Raw genomic sequence first — 22,267 nt, forward strand, 5'->3', positions numbered from 1 at the left:
CCCCCCACCCCAAAAAAGAAGCTGTATCCAATAAGCCACGCTGGTTTCTTCACACCGCACCATCTTAACCTCTTCTCACTTCTATATCAACCCACACAGTCTGCCTGTCTAATGATCTCCCTGCACGAATTTCACATAGTCCCTGAGACCACGTGAACTGGCACATTACCTGCTTGCTGCATGCCCATTTTCAGGCGCGATTTAATTTCCAGGCTGGTAACTCGAAAACGTGAAGCACTGGGACAGAGATCCGTCTTGGATGGTAGCACTGAACAGGCGACAACAAATCGGCCGTCCGTCCATTGCGAAAAGGAAAATCGGACGGAGTGTAAAACGGGCGGCCGATTCGCTATCGCCCGTTTTGCGCTGCCGCCCAAGATCCTAAAATTGCGTGCCCCTTATTACTAATTAATGCTGTTCCTCCCATCTCTGGGGCTACGACCCGTCGTTAAATAAACCCGTGAGAGGAGCGAGGATCATTGAGTTTGGCCTCGCGAATTATTTCATCTTTGGTGCTCGCCTCTTTTCCCCAGCTCTTTTCCCCGCTGCTTATTGCCCACTTCTCACCTTATGTGGCTGGTTTGCAGTGCGACCATGTCCGCTTGTGACTCGTTTCTTTATATTGTGCAGTGACTAGCATACTCCTACTTGTGTTTCAGCTGCTTGAAACGCGTTTTGTACATTGAAGGAATATGGTCGTGAATTTTGTGCTCACGTATTGAGAGACAAATTGTTGTCATCAAAAGTGTTTTATTCAACAGCAAAGACTCCTTTAAACGGCGATTTGTCCGTGCATTTGAAAGAAAGCAATTCATAAATTAATAGAAATGTAATTCGTGATTTGTTATGTTTCTTGTTTTTGCAGCTTAATATATCACGCCAACTGGGGAAGAAGTAATTGTGCTTACTGTGAACTCAATAGGAGAAATTCAGTGACAGGCTTGGTATTTAAGTCATACAACAATACGTGCAACATGTACAAGAATTAATGCTCCTTTATTTTCTCAATGCTACTTTATTTTCTTCACAGCTTTTCACAATAAATCATAGACAATAATGAGCTCGTTTCGGTTAATTAAGAAAAAACGTAATTTTATTCAATAAAATCAACCAACGACACGTTTCTACTAACCGTTTAACAATGCACGATGGGCAAAAGCTCCAGCCAAGAAGTGTTTCAACATTTCATAACTTTTAAAACTGCCTCATCATGAAAAGTAAACATTTTAGCAACTAAAAACAATACCGAAAAGCTTGTGATAAAAGACTCATTGCAACGATCTACTATACGCAATGAAGATGTTTTATTTTTCATGTCATTGTCCATGTTTCTTGATTATAGAAATCTTAACTGAGTGAGACTGTACTCTAATCATCAGTTGACAATCTACAGGTTCTGCTGTTCACAAATACAAACAAACCTTTCACTTCATTAACACTGCTTAGTCATCACTGCCGAGAATTTCTCTGTTTGATTCCTTTACAGGGCGATCCCTGTCGTCATTCTGTTGACTTATTAATTCCATCAACTTGAGTATCAAACTCGAAGAATCTTCCCCTGTCTGTTGTCTTCGAGGGGTGTGGTAATCGCTTCCTGTAAAACTCGAAAGATTATTTATTATTGACATTACTTCTGCCGCTTTCCGGGGGTTTATGTCAAGCAGTAACTCTTTGATGGGGTCTTGGTAGCTGGTTGCCTCCACTTGGTCCCCAACAGGTGTGGACATTCTAGGCCGGGGGGTGTCAGCTGAGTTCAGAAAGTCGGGATTCTTGGCCAGCATCCTTTCCAGGTACCTCGCGAGTTCTTCATCGTCGGTGTTGATGTCTTGGTCATCCGTTTGTCCTCGGCCCATCCCATCGCCGTTCCGTAATGATTCGTGGTTGCGATTCCCTTTAAATCTTTCAAATGGGACATGAATGCCAGACAAACGGTTCTTCGACTGATCTGCTTTTCGGAAATATGTCGGTTTCTCATACATTCGATCATCCACTCCCAGGATATTCAGAATGTCTTCCGTAGTGAGATCTTCATCTCCGTTGTCTGGTACGATGTGGCTTCGAGTGTAACTATCTCTAAACCTTTTCTTTTCTCGACCCGTGTCCATTTCCGAGCTCTCTGCACCGTTGTACTGAAGGTCAGGCGCGATCTCTTCTGGGTCTGCTTGCTTCTTTTGCTCCGCGTCTTTTAGCATTTTGACGATATCATCCGGAGGTATTTGAAGCCTGCTGGACAGTTCAACCAACTGGTCCACGATCCGTGGGTCAATTTCATCTTCAGATCCTCTGGACTGTTTGACTGTCATTTTCTCATTTTCCACATTCCTGGCTTCGTCTGCTTTTCCAATGTCCCTTTTCGATTGTTCCTCGTACATTCTGTCTTGCAGCCGTTTGTAATACTGTAACATTAAATCTGCCGCGGCATCCGACATCTCATCTTCATTTTGTCCCTCCATTGTCGTCTTTTCTTGGGAATCGAGCTGATCCAAATTCACCTCATTAAAACCAGCTAAAGATTTCTTCACATTGTCTGCTGCCCTATCCGAGTCTCTGTCGATCTCTGTTTCCTCATCTTTAAATTGCACCTCTTTATGTTGATGCCTGTTCTTCATTTCAACTGAGTTCCAGTCTTCTCCATCTGCCACATCCTCATACGCAAAATCACTGCCCCGGGAGATATCCTCTTCCTCGTCTTTGCGAAAATGCTCGTCCTCTAATCTTTCTTGTTCCTTGTATGGACCTGCATATTTCCCTAGTTCGCGGAAAGCAGACTCCAGGGTCGCAAGGCTTTGGGGGGTGTACTGCTCTTCTACAATTTCATTGGTGCGTTTATAGGGGTTAACTCTGTAACTGTCCTCTGGAAAGGCAATATGGTGCTTCCTTGACAGTTTATTGTTACTTTCAGATAACTCGTGTCCATCATAGTCTTGTTGGTTACCTTCAAAACCCTCTGTATCCTCCTCCTGATTATGATGCCGAGTACCTGAATTGTAATGTTTGCCATTCGCCTTGGAGACACTTGCTGCCTTGCTTTCCGCTTGCATCACTGCTTGTAGTAAAAGTTTGGCCCATTCAGCCCTGTCCTCACCTAGAGATTCCCTGGTGGTGTCCGACCGCTGATTCTCTTCATCGTCTCCCTCTAACTTTTTAAAGAGGGATTCTTGGAATGGACGGAATGTGCCTCTAGCTTCATAGTCTGGGATGGATGTGTCTTCACTGTTTTGTCTTAAATTTTCAATGAACTCTAGGGCCTTAATCATATCGGGATTAGGGTAGGCATACATGCTCTCTTTAAAAGCGCCCGGATCATATCTATGTGCGCCCAACGAGGCTGCGAGAAGGCAATCGGTATAAAGCAGGATGGTGAGGGTTAACACTGTACCGCTTGAAAAGGTCTTTATCACCGCCATCTTTATTCTGTTGCCCACAACTGGTAAAATAAAAAAACAACATCGATTTCATCAAAAAATATACAGTTTAATTTGAAAAGTCAAGCGTTAAGATGTGTACTATAGAGAATGCATCGCCACGAACTGTCTTTCACTCTCTATCTCTCTCTGTATTTCTGATATAATTCACTAAGTGCCCCAAATACTGATTAGAAGTATGAGCCTTTCTAACACTTTAACCACTCCTTTTCAGTTGAAAGGGGCTATTAAAAAGAAATGACCAATGTGCATTAACCAACATTATGTTCAGTCCATTTAACATGTGCGGTTTCTCAACTTGCTAAGTGTTTCCTTTAATCGCGAAGCATTGCGCATATTTGGGAAATTGGGTATTTCCCGTTAGACATTTAAGACGGTATTTGGCATCTGCTGTGCGCTATTTCTATTTGTGTAAACGCTAAACTCATCCAGTGTATTGTTTTCACCACTGGGTTCTCCGGGTTTCGAGATGCTGCAGTATTTGTTACCAAGGGAACATACAATTCATTTAGCGGACACCATTAAAAGCCCGAGTGGACCATTTCTTATGCACAAAGACCGTAGAATATGAAATGATACTGCTGAAATCAGATTATGTAAAAAAAGTAAATTCTGGACTTAATTTACTAAATGTTAAGAAAATAGTCTATATCCTTTATTCCATTTCACTCAGCACACAGTAAAGCCTTACTTGACCAACTTCGGTTCAGACGTATTGATCCCCACCGTCTGTCAGTTGTCCGGAGCTTACGAGAAAAAAGCTTTAAAAATAAGGAAATAGTCAGTTCAGCTAAGTATGTGAACGCAGATAGGTTACAAATTTCACCCACGAATCGGGACTACAATTTCTAGAGCGCATCAGGTTGCTATTAAAGAACCACGCGGTTAAAAGCATCAGCAGCTGGCAACCACATAGTATATCCCCCAGCAGTAGACTGGTTTTCTTTAACGTGATGCAAAACTTACCTGCGATTTAAAGTGAAGCCGGTTCGTGTGAGAACCCGTTTGTGAGCGTCTGGAAATTTCAGCACCAGGACAGCTCCCTGTTTATAAAGCAGCCCTCCAACAAGCCAGAACCACCTGACCCTGCGTCAGCCAACTCTGACGCCAGTACAGCCTTATTACTAAATGCAATCGGAAATTGGAATACACTGCAGCCATCACCATGAGGTTGCACGGTAATCAGGGATAACAGCATTAAGTACATTATGTCTGTAACACGAACATGCAACTACAAAGAGCCACTGGGAGCTCAAGAAAGATTACTTTTATCGCGAGTTCAACTTTGCTTCACAAAATTGAATAGATCTTATCGGAGTTTTCTTCTCATACCTCACTTGTATAATTGATCAAAAACTCATCTAGGTTTAGGCAGCTAATGTGCTGTGTTTCGTGTAAAGTGCAATAAAAGTACAGAGATGAGATTTTAATTTATTTACATTATCAATGATTCTGTGTACCTTTATGATCGATGACTATTCACAATTTATGTTGCATTTTCCTGGTGAGAGTACAACACTATGCACCTTTTTAACTAGGCTAGTTAGAAATTAGAATTGTAGGCCCTGAAATTACATCGTGAGGTACTAATAGTTGAATACAGATTGGTCAGCATCTGAAAGAGAAAGAGAAATTAACAACTTGATGGGTCCCACTGAAAATGTTAACTCATCTTTCTCTTTCAGATCCTGACCTGACCTGATATTCATTTCCAGCATTTGGTATTTGTTTTAAACAATCTTCCATTATTTGTCTTTTTCCTTTTTATCTTTGTCCCTTCTATAATACCTTAACACACATCTATTTATCATAATTAAAATGATGTGTATGTGTGCATTTCCTATCTGTCATATCACACTTATTGCATCACACTTCTCTGTCATACCTAATTGTAGGCAAATTTATTCCAAGCAAATTTGTTGCAGCTGACTAGTTATCAAATTTATTTTTTCCCAACATCCCGAACAGAAATAACATCACAGGAATCAGTGGTCTCGATTTTGACTCCAGAGCAGGAATGCCACAAACTGAGGGACGTGTCCATCCAGGGGCAGCAGCAGGCAGCAGCAGGCAGCCTCGGCTGATTTTAATGGCTGAGCCTTATTTGCATGCTGCTGGCTCATTTCCCAACCAAAACGTCTGGGAAGTCAGTGGAAAGCAGCTGCCTGGCCGTTAAAATCATGCTGCACTGAGGCAGTGGTCGTGGACCAGAGGGAATGGTCACCACCACTAAGGAAAGTGGATTGGGGGGGGGGGAAATCCCAGTCCTGGGGGAGTCCTGGAGCAGGGGAGGTCCAAGATTCCCTAGTGGGGCCCAGAGAAGCATTCGTGGCCCACAAAGAAACTAAAAAAATAAATAAATAACTTAGATTACTAGGCCTCTTCTGCCCTTGGCTCCTAGTTCCGGCAGGTTTGGCCTGATGGGTAAGCCACCACTGCTCCTCCGCTCAAACCTCATGTTAAAATCGCAGGTCGGGCCCTGATAACACCATTGGAGCCCAATCTGAATATTTAAAGGGGACCTCACCAGTTTCAGCAGATGTCCTTGCCGCCTGCAATTTAAAATTGCAGTTGGTCAGATCGGGGCAGGAAAGGAATAGGTAAGACTCCCGTTCCATTTTAACTACCCCACCGCCTGGTTTCCACCATAATATTACTATATAATACCAGCATTATATAACAAGTTGATTATTTTCTATAATATTAATATAGCTTGGTTTCTAACATTTTAGTAGAGTAAAATCAATGGAAAAGAAATATCCTAGTACCCTAGTAAAACTGAAGTCAATGGGTATCAAGGGGAAAACTCTCCAATGGTTGGAGTCATACCTAGCACAAAGGACCAGGTTGGTAAGATATGATGTTTTCCAGAAGCCATGTTGCATGTCCCTAATAACCCCTTCTCGATCAAAGTAACAAGAGACAAATAAAAATAAAACAGTAACAGGAACTTAAAAAGACAGAAAAACTTATGCTTATCAATCTATCAGAAGAAAGGCACAAAGTATCTATATGCATATACATATTCACCATTCTGAAGGTGATGCAGCTTTACGAGGTGCAGAGAGGCACATCTGATGACTATGCATCAGGCCCACCCTCCGCTCCAACTTTTCAGGGCACAAGTGAATGACATTGAGCCAATGGTACAAAGTATTTGAAAATTACAAGGCCCACTGGACACCCCCCAAAATTCCCCAAATGCATATATTAATGAGCATTGCACATGAATCAGCACAAGCCTCTTGTGCCCCCATACAACCCTAACAGTAAACCCAGGGCTAGTTCAAAACTGATGCAAGGACACTACCTCTGGTTTTCTACCCTTCTGCAAGTACTGCAAGTTTGCACAGTGAAATTTCGCTCCCAGACACAAAAAGAGTTGGAAAATTGGAGATTGGAGGCTGGAGGTGAGAGAGGAATTAACTGTCAGCTGACAAGATCTTTCTTCCATCTTGTCCAAGAGTGCAAGAAAAACGGTGGAAGAGCTCCATCGATATGCAAGCAGTATTCGACCAACTTGGGCTTTGTAGAGAGTTAAATGTTTTTGAGGGATAAGAAGTATTTAGCTTCAAAGAAGAAAACAAATTTGTTGGGGCATGATTTTTACATGGAGCTGGGAAGAGAGCGGGACACAAAACCCAGAAGTAAAGTTGGTGGATCGCAATCTGCAATCGCGACCTAAACGAAGGCAATAAATTTTACTTCCAGGTTTCGGGCCCAGCAGCCAGCCTCACTGACAGGCTGTCGGGCGGGAAGGCCGGGGATTGAAGAGGAGAGACAGATCATGGGCCATGGATGAAATCGGGGTGGGGGGGTGGGGGGAAGAGAGGATACTGTGGTACTGTTTGCACAACTTACCTTCAAGAGCCTCAGGATATGTATAGTGAGTTCCGAATGCATTTAGAACCCAACAGAAAAATCAGACCCAGGAATTATTTTAAAGAGTTGCTTAAAGTGACAACTTAGGATGCAATCCTAGAAGCCACCAAAGGGTATCATATCCTTTGGCTGAAAACCAGTTTTAAGACCAGGTTTACAGTTTGTAAAAAAGTTTTGATTATGTGATCGGTGTTCTCATGGCTGAATTGACTGCACAGTTGTTTCAAAGTCATTATGGGTGAAATACAGCAGCAAAGCTGAAACCGGGTTGTGAATGTGAAAAATCATCAAGAAGCACATGTGAACTGGTAAATTCGTCAGCTGTATCGGAGAAGTAAACATCAGATTCATCTTCTGTACCATGGAGAAGATCAGATGTCAGCAGAAGATCGGAGGTCAGGAGGAGTCAGAGGTAGGGAGGAGTTGGAGGTAGGTCGGGGGTCGACCATCGGCGGGGGGGGTCTACCATCAGGGGGGTCAGCCAACTGCAGGGCTCCGATCACACCAGCTAAGCTTCTTGAGCCTGGATGAAGCACTCCTGCTCCTCCTGGTCCACAAGCAGTGCAATAAATCCACTCACCTCATGGATCCGGCCCTTCTCGCCTCCTTTCACCTGATGAGATTCAAAAGCCATGGGAAAACCGTGCAGGTGAGATTAAATTAGTTTCAGACTTAGAATTAATAAAAATTAAGTACCTCAACTATTTCAATGAGGTGAATTGCCCCTTTAACAATCCGCCCGCTGACATTAAGAGGGGATGGGACTTCTGGGTTTCAGATGCTCGGCGCATCCAAATGCGCCTGTGTTAAACCCAGAAGTGGGCACATTGGAGCTGGGTTGCAGTTGCACTTCCAAAAGCTGTTATTTTAATCTCCCACCCACCTCCAACAAACCGGTTCTTTGGAGTTAAAATTACCCCCCTGGATTCAGCTTTAGCAACGGAAGAGATGGTGAAGTTCCATTTGAGTTCCAAGAAGATAGTCAGCACAAGAATGTCAATTGACGAAGTATAAGGATGGAAACATCAAAAGATTCCTAAATGGTAGCCGTCAGCTGGACATGTAAGAAACAAGAAGAGATTGTGGGGTAAAAATTCATCTTGGGCGATAGCACAAAACGGACTGTATCACATCAGCCGCCTGTTATACTCCACACCTGATATTCAGCTCCATTGAAGTCTATGGGCTGAATATCGGGTGGAACGTATAATGGGCGACCAATATGATGCTGCCTGTTTTGCACTACCACCCAACACAAATTTCTACCCCTGTGTCTTTAAAGAATTGAATGAAGATTTGCATTGCTCCATTTAATGACGGAAAATATGTAAAATATTTATTCAATTATATCTTGGATTCCTTTTGTAGCAAGAGTTTGCCATCAACTGATGCCATCAGAGGAAATGCACGCCACCAAAAAAGGGTGGTTTTAGCCATATCTTTCTTTTCACCACCACTTCGTGCAGGAATTTATACATCACAGCCATGTGCCATTAGAGGCAGAAGCAGACAATAAACATGGTTAACAGCAAGCTGACCCACTGAAGACCTTCTGTCCACCTCTGTACAGACAGCTAAGAAGTTTTGCCACTGCTGACCTTTACCATTCTCAGCCTTTGTATGTGGGGAGGTACCAACACTAGCAAAATAGCTGAAAACAAGAGGATGAAATTGAATTTCGGCAGGGGCACAAAACAGATCAGCTGCCTATTATACACCGTGCCCACTGATTTCAATCCGCTCCTGCCCATTTTGCACCCCCACGGATGTTGAATTTCACCCATAATGACTTTGAAACAACTGTGCAGTCAATTCAGCTATATTCAGCAGGATATCAAGAAACGGCTGAGTGCACTGGATACAGCAAAGGCTATGGGCCCCGACAACATCCCAGCTGTAATGCTGAAGATTTGTGCTCCAGAACTAGCTGCGCCTCTAGCCAAGCTGTTCCAGTACAGCTACAACACTGGCATCTACCCGACAATGTGGAAAATTGCCCAGGTATGTCCTGTCCACAAAAAGCAGGACAAATCCAATCCGGCCAATTACCGCCCCATCAGTCTACTCTCAATCATCAGCAAAGTGATGGAAGGTGTCGTCGACAGTGCTATCAAGCGGCACTTACTCACCAATAACCTGCTCACCGATGCTCAGTTTGGGTTCCGCCAGGACCACTCGGCTCCAGACCTCATTACAGACCCTGGTCCAAACATGGACAAAAGAGCTGAATTCCAGAGGTGAGGTGAGAGTGACTGCCCTTGACATCAAGGCAGCATTTGAACCGAGTGTGGCACCAAGGAGCCCTGGTAAAATTGAAGTCAATGGGAATCAGGGGGAAAACTCTCCAGTGGCTGGAGTCATACCTAGCACAAAGGAAGATGGTAGTGGTTGTTGGAGGCCAATCATCTCAGCCCCAGGACATTGCTGCAGGAGTTCCTCAGGGCAGTGTCCTAGGCCCAACCATCTTCAGCTGCTTCATCAATGACCTTCCCTCCATCATAAGGTCAGAAATGGGGATGTTCGCTGATGACTGCACAGTGTTCAGTTCCATTCGCAACCCCTCAAATAATGAAGCAGTCCGAGCCCGCATGCAGCAAGACCTGGACAACATCCAGGCTTGGGCTCATAAGTGGCAAGTAACATTCGCGCCAGATAAGTGCCAGGCAATGACCATCTCCAACAAGAGAGAGTCTAACCACCTCCCCTTGACATTCAATGGCATTACCATCGCCGAATCCCCCACCATCAACATCCTGGGGGACACCATTGACCAGAAACTGAACTGGACCAGCCATATAAATACTGTGGCTACGAGAGCAGGTCAGAGGCTGGGTATTCTGCGGCGAGTGACTCACCTCCTGACTCCCCAAAGCCTTTCCACCATCTACAAGGCACAAGTCAGGAGTGTGATGGAATACTCTCCACTTGCCTGGATGAGTGCAGCTCCAACAACAATCAAGAAGCTCGACACCATCCAAGATAAAGCAGCCCGCTTGATTGGCACCCCATCCACCACCCTAAACATTCACTCCCTTCACCACCGGCGCACTGTGGCTGCAGTGTGCACCATCCACAGGATGCACTGCAGCAACTCGCCAAGGCTTCTTCAACAGCACCTCCCAAACCCGCGACCTCTACCACCTAGAAGGACAAGAGCAGCAGGTACATGGGAACAACACCACCTGCACGTTCCCCTCCAAGTCACACACCATCCCGACTTGGAAATATATCGCCGTTCCTTCATTGTCGCTGGGTCAAAATCCTGGAACTCCCTTCCTAACAGCACTGTGGGAGAACCGTCACCACACGGACTGCAGCGGTTCAAGAAGGCGGCTCACCACCATCTTCTCAAGGGCAATTAGGGATGGGCAATAAATGCTGGCCTCGCCAGCGACGCCCACATCCCGTGAACGAATAAAAAAAAAGCTGATGTAAAAGCTGCCCTACAATATAAATGGAATAGATTCAGTAATGGAATTGGGGCTGGGACATGAAAGAAATTCTCCAATGTTAATGGGAGATTTACCACCCAATTGTGTGATACCATAAATATTTAATCATTTGAACTCATGTTACTATATCCTTGATCTGAGCCTCTATAATGTTGGTATTTCACAGCATAATAGAGGGAAATAGTAGATATATATTATTTAAAATAATATTGTAATATAGCTGCAGTCCTATGGATCAGAAAGTAGAATTCAGAATGTAGATTGCAGAGATCATTAGATAAAGTTGGGGAAGGAGTGAATTTCCCTTGTTGTTTGAAGCAAAATTGTAAACCATGTTCCTTATACTCTCTTTTCTAATTTTGCTACAAATCGCAGAGGAAATCTTTCCTGGGGTGAAAACATTACTGCTCCAAGCAGTAACAAGGCCATTAGTCCTTTTGATAACACTCCTAACTGTTTGGTAATGTATTGGCCATGGGCCCATTTATATTTTGGCAAGGCTCCCTGACAAATTCCCTCACCCACCCTGCAGTATAAATCCAGTCCAGTGTGAAGCTGGGGCCCAGGTGGTCACTTGGATGTCCTGAGAATCTTTAAAACCTTGAATGGAATGTTTTTAACCCACATTACTCTCTTAACGTGAAAAGTGTATTGTCTGGAAGCAGAGCTCTGCACAGGTGCCAAAGAATGTGCTCAGAGCTCCACTGTCACTACATTTGGGTGCCAGGCAGGCTTTGGTCCACTATGCATTGAAGCTACCAGATACCAGTATCAGTATAACTACAACCTTATTGTCCTGCATTTAATAATTGTGAACCCCATGCACATATAGATCCAGAGGATGAACCACAATTCAAAAGCTTGGATTGTTACAAATAATGGCCGAATCATTGGTTTGGGAATGATAGACTACACTGGTCATAACAAAGATTAATGCAAATCACAATTTACTGAGCAGCTGAATGTACTCTGTGTTTACTGCATTTAATATCTCAACAGAGTTATACCAAATCCTGAAAACATCCTTATATTTGAAATGTAAATGCTGTATTTTGTATCCACTGAGAAACGAAGGCATACATATTTTTTTGAAGGCTAGTCTTCACAAAATATTATTGTATTGTGGTTTGCTAGCTTGTTAAACCCAGGTGCCTGGGGAACACTATTGGTGGATGAACCATCATAGTGCTGCTGATGACTCATTCTTTCACACTCCCTTTGTAGCAGCTCTCAGAGGTACCAGACCTGTCCTTTCAAACTCTTTTCATTAGCAGTGTGATGTTAAAAATCAAGCAATGCCAAGGAGAAAATGCCAGAGATGGAAGGCTGCATGGAAATCACTAAAGATGTAAACGCATTTTTAATTAAAAATGGTTGATTTTTTGCAGCAGATCGATCAGATGTTAAATACCAGTATGTCACAAGGTTGATACCTACAGCTATATCAGCAGCGGCAAACAAACTAACAAACTATTAGGATAGAACGAATGAGAAAAAAAATAAGGGTAGGAATAAAATTTCATTTTGAGAATGTTCCCCTGCTATCTAATCACATGTATTGTTCACCATCACCTTTATTTTGTAATGTTTCATTAACACGAGGGATGTACATTAGCTTTCATAGATAAAACAAAGATAAAAAGAATGCTGGAATCAAATTTAAAGCATCTGTAAAAAGAAACGGCAGGTCAATGTTGCAGGTAAAAAGCTTCAAAACTGGTAAGGGAATGTAGCCAAGTCCCTTCACAGCACTGATTGAAGCAAAGAAGAGAGGCAGACAACAGGTAAAAGTTGCTGGTCAATTATGCTAACTACCAATATAAAGAATAGCTAGAATTATGCTAACTACTAATACAAAAAACAGCTAGGAACCTTTTTTTTTTCTAAAAAAGAGATGAAAAGTATTGGATAATATGCAAAAGTTAATTTTAGTCAAGCTGTAAAAGGATACCAGGAACTTTCAAAATCTGAACAAAAAGCAAAATACTGCTGATGCTGGATATCTGAGAACAAAAATAAAAAAAAGTTGGAAATACTCAGCTGGTCAGGCAGCATCTGCAGAGACACAAGTCAGTCAGTCAACATTTCAAGTCTAAGACCCTTCCTCAAGACTAGAAGATATTACAGATGAACATCATTTAAAAGGAAAAAAGAACAAGGGAAAGGGAGAAGGGGGGAAAAAAGATACACTGGAAAAGAAATAGAATGACCAGTGAAGTGCTTGGGTGGAGAACAGGAAATGGATAAATAGCTGAAAGATATTAGCAGGAGACAAAAGGAGGCATAATGAGAGAAATCAAAGAAATAAAAAAAATGAGGCAGAGAGAGTGTGAATAACTAAAGGGGTAGAAAGGGAAGCATGAAAACAGATGGGAAATGATGGCAGGGTGTTCAGTAATGGGTTAGTGGTCCGGGGAAGGTAGGAGGAGTCGACAGAGAGTTCGCGTTCAGCCTCAGCAAGGTAGCGGTCCTTCCACCATACAACAGCACCCACTTTCTCAGCAGATTTGAAGATGATGTCAGGATTGGACCTCAGTGAACGGAGTACTGCAAGTTCAGAGGGAGTTAGATTAGAGTGAGTGAGGGGAGTGGAGTAACTGACACAGACAATGTCACGCCAGCAGTTCGCAATAAAATGATCAAGAGAGGGTAGGAGGCCAGAGGGAGGGTCCACATGAATCAGGGAGCCTGAAGATAGGAGAGTCGGCCAGATATGCGAGAGGAAGCCTCCTGGTCAAAAAAATAGGCGCAGAGGCAAAGGCAGCAGAAGAAGAACAGCATCATGTCAAGCTCAGAATTCATTGAGGTGGGGGCATAGGGGGATGAAGCTGAGGTCTTTGCGGAGGACATACCATTTGGGATAAGAGAGAAGGTCAAAGGGGATGTTGAAGATACACCAAGGGGTGAAGATGGAAGGAGTGATGGGGTCAGAAGAAGGTGAAGAGGAATATGGATTGGGAGAGAGGCTAGCACGTTCACTTTCAAAATCTGATTGCTCAAAGGGGTCAGTAGCTCTACAACACATCTTAAGGCCTTTATATTTGGTGCTCCTTTATTCCAGCTTATGGGAAATGGCATGAATGCTGCATTAAGAGAGTTTAGAATGTATCAGTACCCATGGTATGCAAGGAAGAAAGGGAGAGCATGGTGAGTGTCTTACTTTGCCAGCTCAGGTCATCACTGAAGTTATTGTGCTGTTCTGGGGTCCTGGGAGTGAGAGAGTTGGCACTCAGTGCCAGTGCAACCTCCCTCCATGCACCATGGCTCAAGATCCTGGCTGGCTTGGTCATCTTGCTGCCCAGAATTCAATCTCTTCTCGCTTCACTTATCATCAGAGAAATTGCAGGCCTTCCTCATGGCTGCCTTGGTTTTCTGCCCAGCGGGCACAAAAGACACAAGGGTGGATAAATTAAAAACTCTTGAGGCACTGAAAACACACTGAGTGTAGAAGTTTAAAAAGAATGAAAGAGGGAATATTGTTTTGCTTCTGAAATTACTTGTGCTGCAGACAGAAAAAATATGTTTTAAGTTCAGTGCAGCCTCAGTTTGAGGAGAACTATATGATTTCTACTTGGCAATTTTCGGTTTCAGCAGTCATATCACTTGGACTTTCTAAATAATGAATCAACAATAAAGTGAAATCAGATCAGATTTATTTCTCCCTTCCATGTGCCTGCACTCAGTTTGCAGAATTTGATGTAATTTATCATCCCTTGGGCGACATATCATTCTTCCTTTGGTTCAAACTCATTTCTTTTTTTAAATTCTATATATGCAGTTGTTTCTCTCTGCAGCAATCCACACAACACTGAAAACTTTTGTTTGAAAATTCTTTTTTATCTTACAGCTAACTTTCCATTCAATTTATTTTGTATGTGTGCTGTGTATAATCTACAAGGTTAGATTGATTTTTTTGGAGAGGGTTGACAGGATAGTGACAAGCATTATTCCAAGACTCGGGTATCTAAGCTATGAAGATTGAGACTCACGCTGAACTTGTTTGTCAATGGAGATTAAAAAGAGACGTGATATAACCTATTAAAATTTGAAAAGTACATACAGTATAGTCATAAACAAATCATTCAACTTAGGTTGTGACTGCAGGACTAGAGAACCTGAGCACAAGATCAATTAACCTCAAGCAACACTACAAATTATATAAATTTCTCTCCCCACAGAGTGTTAGATATGTGGAATAGGCTTCCAGCTAAAGCATTAGGTTTATCAATTCCTTTTAAAAAAAGTGGCTTGATAAATATCTGGACAAAAATATGCCTGAAGGTTGTAAGGATAAAGATGGAGACAGATGATCAAATATTCCAAAAGACACAAGATTTCTTCTGCTATTGTGACCACATGGGAAACCTGGCCAGTTGAATAACTAGTTTTAATGTTGGACTGACATCCTAGAGTTCTAAAACAAAACACTGGATACATCCATCAGGTTATTCAGCATCTGTGGAGAAAACAGATACAATGAACACTTTACACTGCACTCAGCTTTAGGGCAGCTCTATCACCCAATGCTGCAATACACATGCCCACACAGCTCCCTAAACACACAGTAACTGACTAACACAACCCTCAAACAGGCTCCATCAATTTGGTACCCTCTTACACCACTCACAAACTACTTCTGCATTGACACTCAACACACAGCGGTCAACTGCAAACCTCACCTACATTCTCTTTTTGTCTTTGCAGGACAAGTTGTTGCACAATGTCTGCCCGAGACAGACCACCGGAGGGGGGTACCCATTCTGAACACCCTGACCCACTTCGTAGGCAAGGCCATGCAGATCCTGGGCCATGATGTCGCTGTGGCACACATTGAGGTTGGCAGCATCCTGCTGCTGCCAGGTAAGTACGTAAGCACATGTTATCTCTCCATGACAGCCGCCTGCACCATTGCACACACCCAGCTTTCCATTCCCAGTCAGTATATACTGCATCCCGAGGGGGATGCGATCAAACCATTCTGACCTTATGGGGGGAATTTTAACCTCTCAGGTCAGGTGGAGGAGGGACAGGGGCTAAATTCTTAAAAATGGGAAACCCGACCCCAACGCGCCGCCAACACACTTACTCTGGTTTAACTGGGACGGACGAGAAATCCACTTTCGAGGGGCAGGTTGGTAATTATAATATGTTAATGAGGCTGCGTGCCTCAGATTTTAGCAGCTATTTGGATTTAATGACTGTGAGCCGGGCTTCCGAGTGCTTGGGAAACCCAGCAACTAAAGGGAGGCGAGAACTGACGGATCCAGCTTTTCCAGCACTGCTTATGGACCAGGAGGAGCAGGAGTGCTTCACCAGGCCCCTCAAGCTAACCTGCCGTCTTCTGCTGACCCTCCCAGCGAACGGCCGACTCCCCTCCCCCGTGGCAATCACTCCCCTCCACCAAACCCCGATCTCTCCCTCCCTCCTCTTCGTTCCCTGGCAGCGGCCTTGTACATCTTTCAGCCTCTCAATCTGGCTGGCTGCCGTGCGGAAAACTGAGTACAAAAATTCTAATGAGGTCCTGCCTTTAAATTCGGTAGAATGTCCGCCTTTCCCATATTTCCAGGTTTCCCGGCCGCTGACGGTTGCCCCGCTCCCGCCCCACCTCCCCCCAAATATCGGTGCCTGTATCTTTTTAATTCTTGCAGATCCAGCACAGCAGCAGGCGGTAATTAGGGAGGAGAAACAGGAGGGGAGCAGCTCAAGGAGAAGAGGAAGAAGAGGGCCTAGGGCTCTGCCTTTCTGAAGGCTCAGCTGAAAAGAATGATGATGAGGAGGCAGAAAACCAGAGCTCTATTCTTCTGTCCTTTTTTGAGAGCGTGCCATCCTCGAGAACTCCAAGCCGCCCCTCTCCACCCCCAACTTCTTAACACCTGCGGGACTCAATTCACCTGTTCCATGCACTGGAGGATGGCGGGGGGGGTGAGGGGGAGGAAGCAGTAAGCTAGTTAGCTGGAGTCAGGAAAGCTCATCGATGAGACACAAAGTACGGGGGATCTGGAAGAGTGGGAAGTTGGTCACTTCTCCATGGAGGCTGAGTAGAAGGCGGCCAAGAACTTCAGAGTTCTGGGCTCTATGCTTCACGTTTTCTTCCCTCAACAGGTACACGCACCAGCAACATGTGGGTGCTCTGTACGTGCAAGTGCTCATCGAACGATTTCCCCTAATTTGAGGAATCTCACAGGGAGCTCATCGGGTTACAGCCTTCGAATATCGGGTGGCCTCTCTGCACTCAGGTTAGTCATCTTGGGAGAGAATTCAGGAGGGCTATTAAAATAACAGACAGAGGAATAACCTACAAATGCGTTAGGTTTTCACTATTATTGTTACCGTGTGTTTGGAGGTCTAGACCTGGAATGTGGCCCAGAGCCCTGAAGATTTGTGGAAATGATAGAATTATTTTGGCTCTCTTATTAAACAGGGCTGATGGGCATGAAGAGATTTGTTTCTGCAGGTTACCCCCTGGACCCGATAAAATGTATAACCAATTTTCTGATCTGATGGGCAGGTAGATGCCCAATGTTGTGTGGGCTCCCCCCAGTAGCATTATAATCAAGGGACCTCCCCCTAACTCTGTGAACTTCGACAGTCAGTGCTGAAAGTCCCAGGCAGGCACATCCTGATATTTACACCAGGATGCACCCTACAATTTTTGGCCCCATTATCAGAAAAACTTTTCTCACTATCTCTATTTCTGCATTCACAAGCAACGAACAATCAGGAACCGCCACAAATCCTTTGAATGCTCATGCAGCTTCTTCACCGGTTCCAACAATATGCCCCTAAGATTAATTTAGAATATAAAAGAAAAAAATAATAATTCTGAAGGACTTACCCATAAATTGAGCTATAGTATTTTACAACTTTCTCCCTTCCAGACTGGCCCCTCTTTCTGTAGTGTGGCTCTTGAATACTGCCCCATTTCTGGAACTTCAATTCTTTACCTGCTGATATTTTTCATGCCTCTGCATTAATGTGAAACTAATGAGGCTCAGCCAATTAACAGACTACGGGGCGCTAAATTGGGCCGTGTAGCGCCCGTGTTTCGGACATCCAAAATGGCGTCTTGGCTGCTCATGCACATTTCTAGCATGATGTGCACCGGATGCCATCTTGGTATAGGAGTTAATGCATGCACAAATACCGAATGCCGGAAGCATGTAAAGTAGGGAGAAAATGCATGCAATCAGTGTGCAACGCTGATTTAAAGTGATAAGACACCATTTTGGACATTAACGCTCAACTCAACGTACAGCCATGCACACCTGAACGTGTCTTAAGAGTGCCTGGAGGACCCCCCACCCCACCCCACTGCGAGCGCTATTTAAAGGGACCATGCAGGATTTACAGGTTAGTTGCTGGATTATTGCTTCTGGCTGCTGGTGGAATAGGAAGTGTTTTTTGACGCTCCCTCTACTTACTGAGAGTTCCTAGAGTACATTTGAGAGTGCTTTGGCAGGTACTGCCTTACAGTTCGGAAAGTTATAACCGTGGTTGGACAACATTCCTGGCAACCACGGGTGGTCTGCTGGGGTTCCCACTGGGCATTGAGCATGACTGGGAGCATGCAGAGAGGCCACGCACACCAGGTCAAGCTGCGAGGAGAGGGAGGACGAGGAGGCGCAGGGCACTGAGAAGGAGGCTGTATCCAATGAGAGCCTTCCGGGACCAATTCTCTCACCTCAACATAACCAAGGAGGATTGCATCTGACGGCTGAGGTTCACCAAGGAGGCCATGACTGAGCTCTGTCAACTGGTGCGGTCACAACTGCAGCCTCAGAGCAGTGCAAGGACAGCATTGCCTGTGGCTGTGAAGGTCACCGTGGTGCTGAATTTCAATGGCTCAGGATCATTTCAGGCCTCTGCAGGCGACATATGCAACATCTCACAGTATGCAGTGCACTGCTGCATAAGGGAGGTCACAAATGCACTGTATGAGATGAGGAGCAGGTTCATCCCCTTCCCTCTTGACAGAGACAAGCAGAACGAGCGAGCACGGGGGTTCGCTCGCATTGCTGGCTTCCCCATGGTGTAGGGTGCCATTGACTGCACGCACATTGCCCTGCATGTCCCACAAATCAACTCAGCCACCATCGTCAACTGGAAGGGCTTCCACTCCCTCAACATGCAGCTGGTGTGTGACTACATGCATCGAATCATGGAGGTCAATGCCCGCTACCCTGGGAGCAGTCACGATGCCTTAGTCATGCAGCAGTCCAACCCGCCTCGGCAAGTCAAAGGCTGGCTATTGGGCAACAAGGGATATCCCCTCACGCCATGGCTCATGACTCGGGTCAGGAATCCACGCACACGTGCACAGCAGACCTATAATGAGAGCCACGCTGCCACATGCAACATTGTGTAGCATACCGTAGGCCTCCTCAAACAACGCTTCCGCTGCCTGGACCGGTCTGAAGGAGCCCTGCAGTACTCCCCTGAGCGGATGGGCAGATTCGTGGTGGTATGCTGCATGCTGCATAACCTCGCCATCATGAGGGACCAGCCTTTGCCACCAATGATTGGAGAAGACCCTGAGCCAGAGGTGGAGGAGGAGGAGTCTAAAGAGGAAGAGGCTGAGGAGGAGCAGGAGGAGGAAGAGGCTGAGGAGGAGGAGCGGGAGGAGCCGGAAGAGGAAATGGAGGAAAACTCAAGGGTGCAAAATGAACCACACACCTTTGTCTGCAAGGGCTTTGTGTGCTCGCCTGATCCATGTCTGCTATCAATAATGTCAACCACATTCCCCAACTCACCAATAGAACCATAGAACAATAGAACCATAGAAAAGATACAGCACAGAAGGGGGCCATTCGGCTCATCGTGTCCGCGCCGGCTCGAAGAACAACCAGGTGCCCATTCTAATCCCATCTTCCAGCACCAGGTCCGTAGCCCTGCAGCTTACAGCACTTTAGGTGCAGGTCCAGGTACTTTTTAAAGGAGTTGAGGGTCCCTGCCTCTACCACCAATTCGGGCAGCAAATTCCATACACCCACCACCCTCTGGGTAAAAAAGTTTTTCCTCATGTCCCCTCTAATCCTTCCGCCAATCAGCTTAAATCTATGTCCTCTAGTTCTTGAACTCTCCGCTAGGGGAAACAGGTACTCCTGTCTGGCCCCTATCTGGCCCCTCATAATTTTGTACACCTCAATCAAGTCTCCCCTCAGCTTGCTCTGCTCCAAGGAAAACAACCCCAGCCTATCCAATCTCTCCTCGTAGCTGCAATTTTCAAGCCCTGGAAACATTCTTGTAAATCTTCTCTGCACTCTCTCCAGAGCAATTACGTCCTCCCTGTAATGTGGTGACCAGAACTGCACACAATACTCCAGCTGTGGCCTTACCAGCGTTTTATACAGTTCCATCATTACATCCTGCCTTTGTATTCTATACCTCCACTAATAACGGAGAGCATTCAGTATGCTTTCTTCACAATCTTATCTACCTGTACTGCCACCTTTAGGGACATGTGCACATGCACTCCAAGGTCTTTTACTTCCTCTACCCCTCTCAATATATTCCCGCTTACTGCGTATTCCCTTTTGCTGTTTGCCCTCCCTAAGTGCATTACCTCACACTTCTCCGGGTTGAACTCCATTTGCCACTTTTCCGCCCACTCCACCAACCCATTGATATCTTCTTGGCGTCTACAGCTATCCCCTTCACTATCAACTACACGGCCAATTTTTGTGTCGTCTGCAAATTTGCCAATCATGCCCCCTACATTCAAGTCCAAATCATTAATATATACCACAAACAGCAAGGGACCCAATACTGAGCCCTGTGGCACACCACTGGAAACGGATTACCATTCGCAAAGACATCCATCGACTTTTACCCTTTGTTTCCTGTTATTGAGCCAATTTTGGATCCAATTTGCCATATTTCCCTGTATCCCATGGGTTTTTACCTTTCTGACCAGTATGCCATGTGGGACCTTGTCAAATGCCTTACTAAAACCCATGTAGAAAACATCCACTGCACTACCCTCATCAATCCTCCTTGTCACTTCCTCAAAGAATTAAATCAGGCATGACCTTCCCTGAACAAATCCATGCTAACTATCCCTGATTAAACCATGCCTTTCCAAGTGACAGTTTATCCTATCTCTCAGTTTTGATTCTAATAGTTTGCCCACCACAGAGGTAAGACTGACCGGCCTATAATTGTTCGGCCTTTCCCTCGTACTCTTTTCAAACAATGGTACTACGTTTGCAGTTTTCCAGTCCTCCGGTACCTCCCCTGTATCTAGTGAGGATTGGAAAATGATCCTCAGAGCATTGGCTATTTCCTCCCTGGCTTCCTTCAATGGCCTAGGAAACAATCCATCCGGCCCTGGTGACTTACCAACTTTCAAGGATTCCAGTCCCTCTAGTACTTCCTCTCTCGTAATGTTTACCTTATCCAATATTTCACAACTCTCCTCTTTAGCTACTACGTCCAGATCATCCCTTTCCTTTGTGAATACGGAGACAAAATATTCATTTAGAACACTACCCACTGCTTCTACACACAAGTTACCCTTATCATCCCTGATAGGTCCCACCTTTTCCTTAGCTATCCTCTTGTTCTTAATGTACTGAGAAAACATCTCTGGGTTTTCTTTAATCTTACGAGCTAATATTTTTTCATGCCCTCTCTTTTCTTTCCTTATTTCCTTTTTTACATCATCCCTGTACTTTCTATACTCCTCTAGCCTTTCTGCAGTATTTAGTTTTCTGTGACAGTAATAAGCTTTCTTTTTCTGCTTTATCTTGCCCTGTATATTTCTAGACAACCAGGGGGCTCTAAATTTCGCAGGGCCACCCTTTTTCTTTGAGGGAACGTGTCTGCATTGTACCCGTAAAATTTCACTTTTTAGTGCCTCTCACTGGCTTGCCACTGATTTCTCCTCAAGTAGTTGTGTCCAGTCCACTTCTGCCAAATCACCTCTTAGTTCTGTAAAATTTGCCTTCCCCCAATTTAAAACATTTACTCCTGATTTAACTCTGTCCTTTTCTATAATAATGCTAAAGCTAACTGAATTGTGGTCACTATCCCCAATATGGTCACCCACTGTCATTTCACCCACTTGCCCATCTTCATTTCCCAGGACTAAATCTAGAATTGCATCCCCTCTTGTTGGGCTTGTCATGTACTGGCTAAAAAAGTTCTCCTGGACACCGATCAAGAATTTTGCATCCTCTGTGCCCCTCACATTGTTTGAATCCCAGTTGATGTTAGGGTAGTTGAAGTCCCCTATTATTGCCCTCTTATTTTTGCATTCGGAAATTTGCCTACATATTTGTTCTTCTATCTCCCTTTCGCTATTCGGGGGTTTATAGTACACTCCTAGTAGTGTGACTGCCCCTTTTTTATTTCTTAGCTCAATCCATATGGCCTCGATTGATAATCCATTTAGCATATCATCCCTTCTCACAACTGTAATTGATTCTTTAACCAATAATGCTACCCTCCTCTTTTATCACCCACTCTATCCTGCCTGAAAACTCTATATCCAGGGATATTGAGCTGCCA

The 22,267-nt window shown here is 44.6% G+C and overlaps 1 protein-coding gene across 2 annotated transcripts in view; it reads right to left on the reverse strand.

Moving 5' to 3' along the window:
* Nucleotides 1–1,018: 1,018 nt before the first annotated feature.
* The window catches only part of scg2a (secretogranin II a), a 93,723-nt gene continuing 72,474 nt past the window's right edge, over nucleotides 1,019–22,267 (reverse strand). Inside the window, exons 1-2 of one of the 2 annotated variants that reach the window (XM_067994680.1) lie at nucleotides 4,117–4,189; nucleotides 1,019–3,427 (exon numbers count right to left, since the gene is read on the reverse strand). In XM_067994680.1, the coding sequence (XP_067850781.1) occupies nucleotides 1,443–3,407 (1,965 nt within the window). In that variant the 5' untranslated portion in view covers nucleotides 3,408–3,427; nucleotides 4,117–4,189 and the 3' untranslated portion in view covers nucleotides 1,019–1,442. Of the gene's footprint in view, nucleotides 3,428–4,116; nucleotides 4,190–22,267 lie in introns of those variants that run through there. The other variant, XM_067994681.1, reaches the window with a different exon arrangement.

Source organism: Heptranchias perlo, chromosome 13 (assembly GCF_035084215.1).
Source record: "Heptranchias perlo isolate sHepPer1 chromosome 13, sHepPer1.hap1, whole genome shotgun sequence".
NCBI classification, from domain to species: domain Eukaryota; kingdom Metazoa; phylum Chordata; class Chondrichthyes; order Hexanchiformes; family Hexanchidae; genus Heptranchias; species Heptranchias perlo.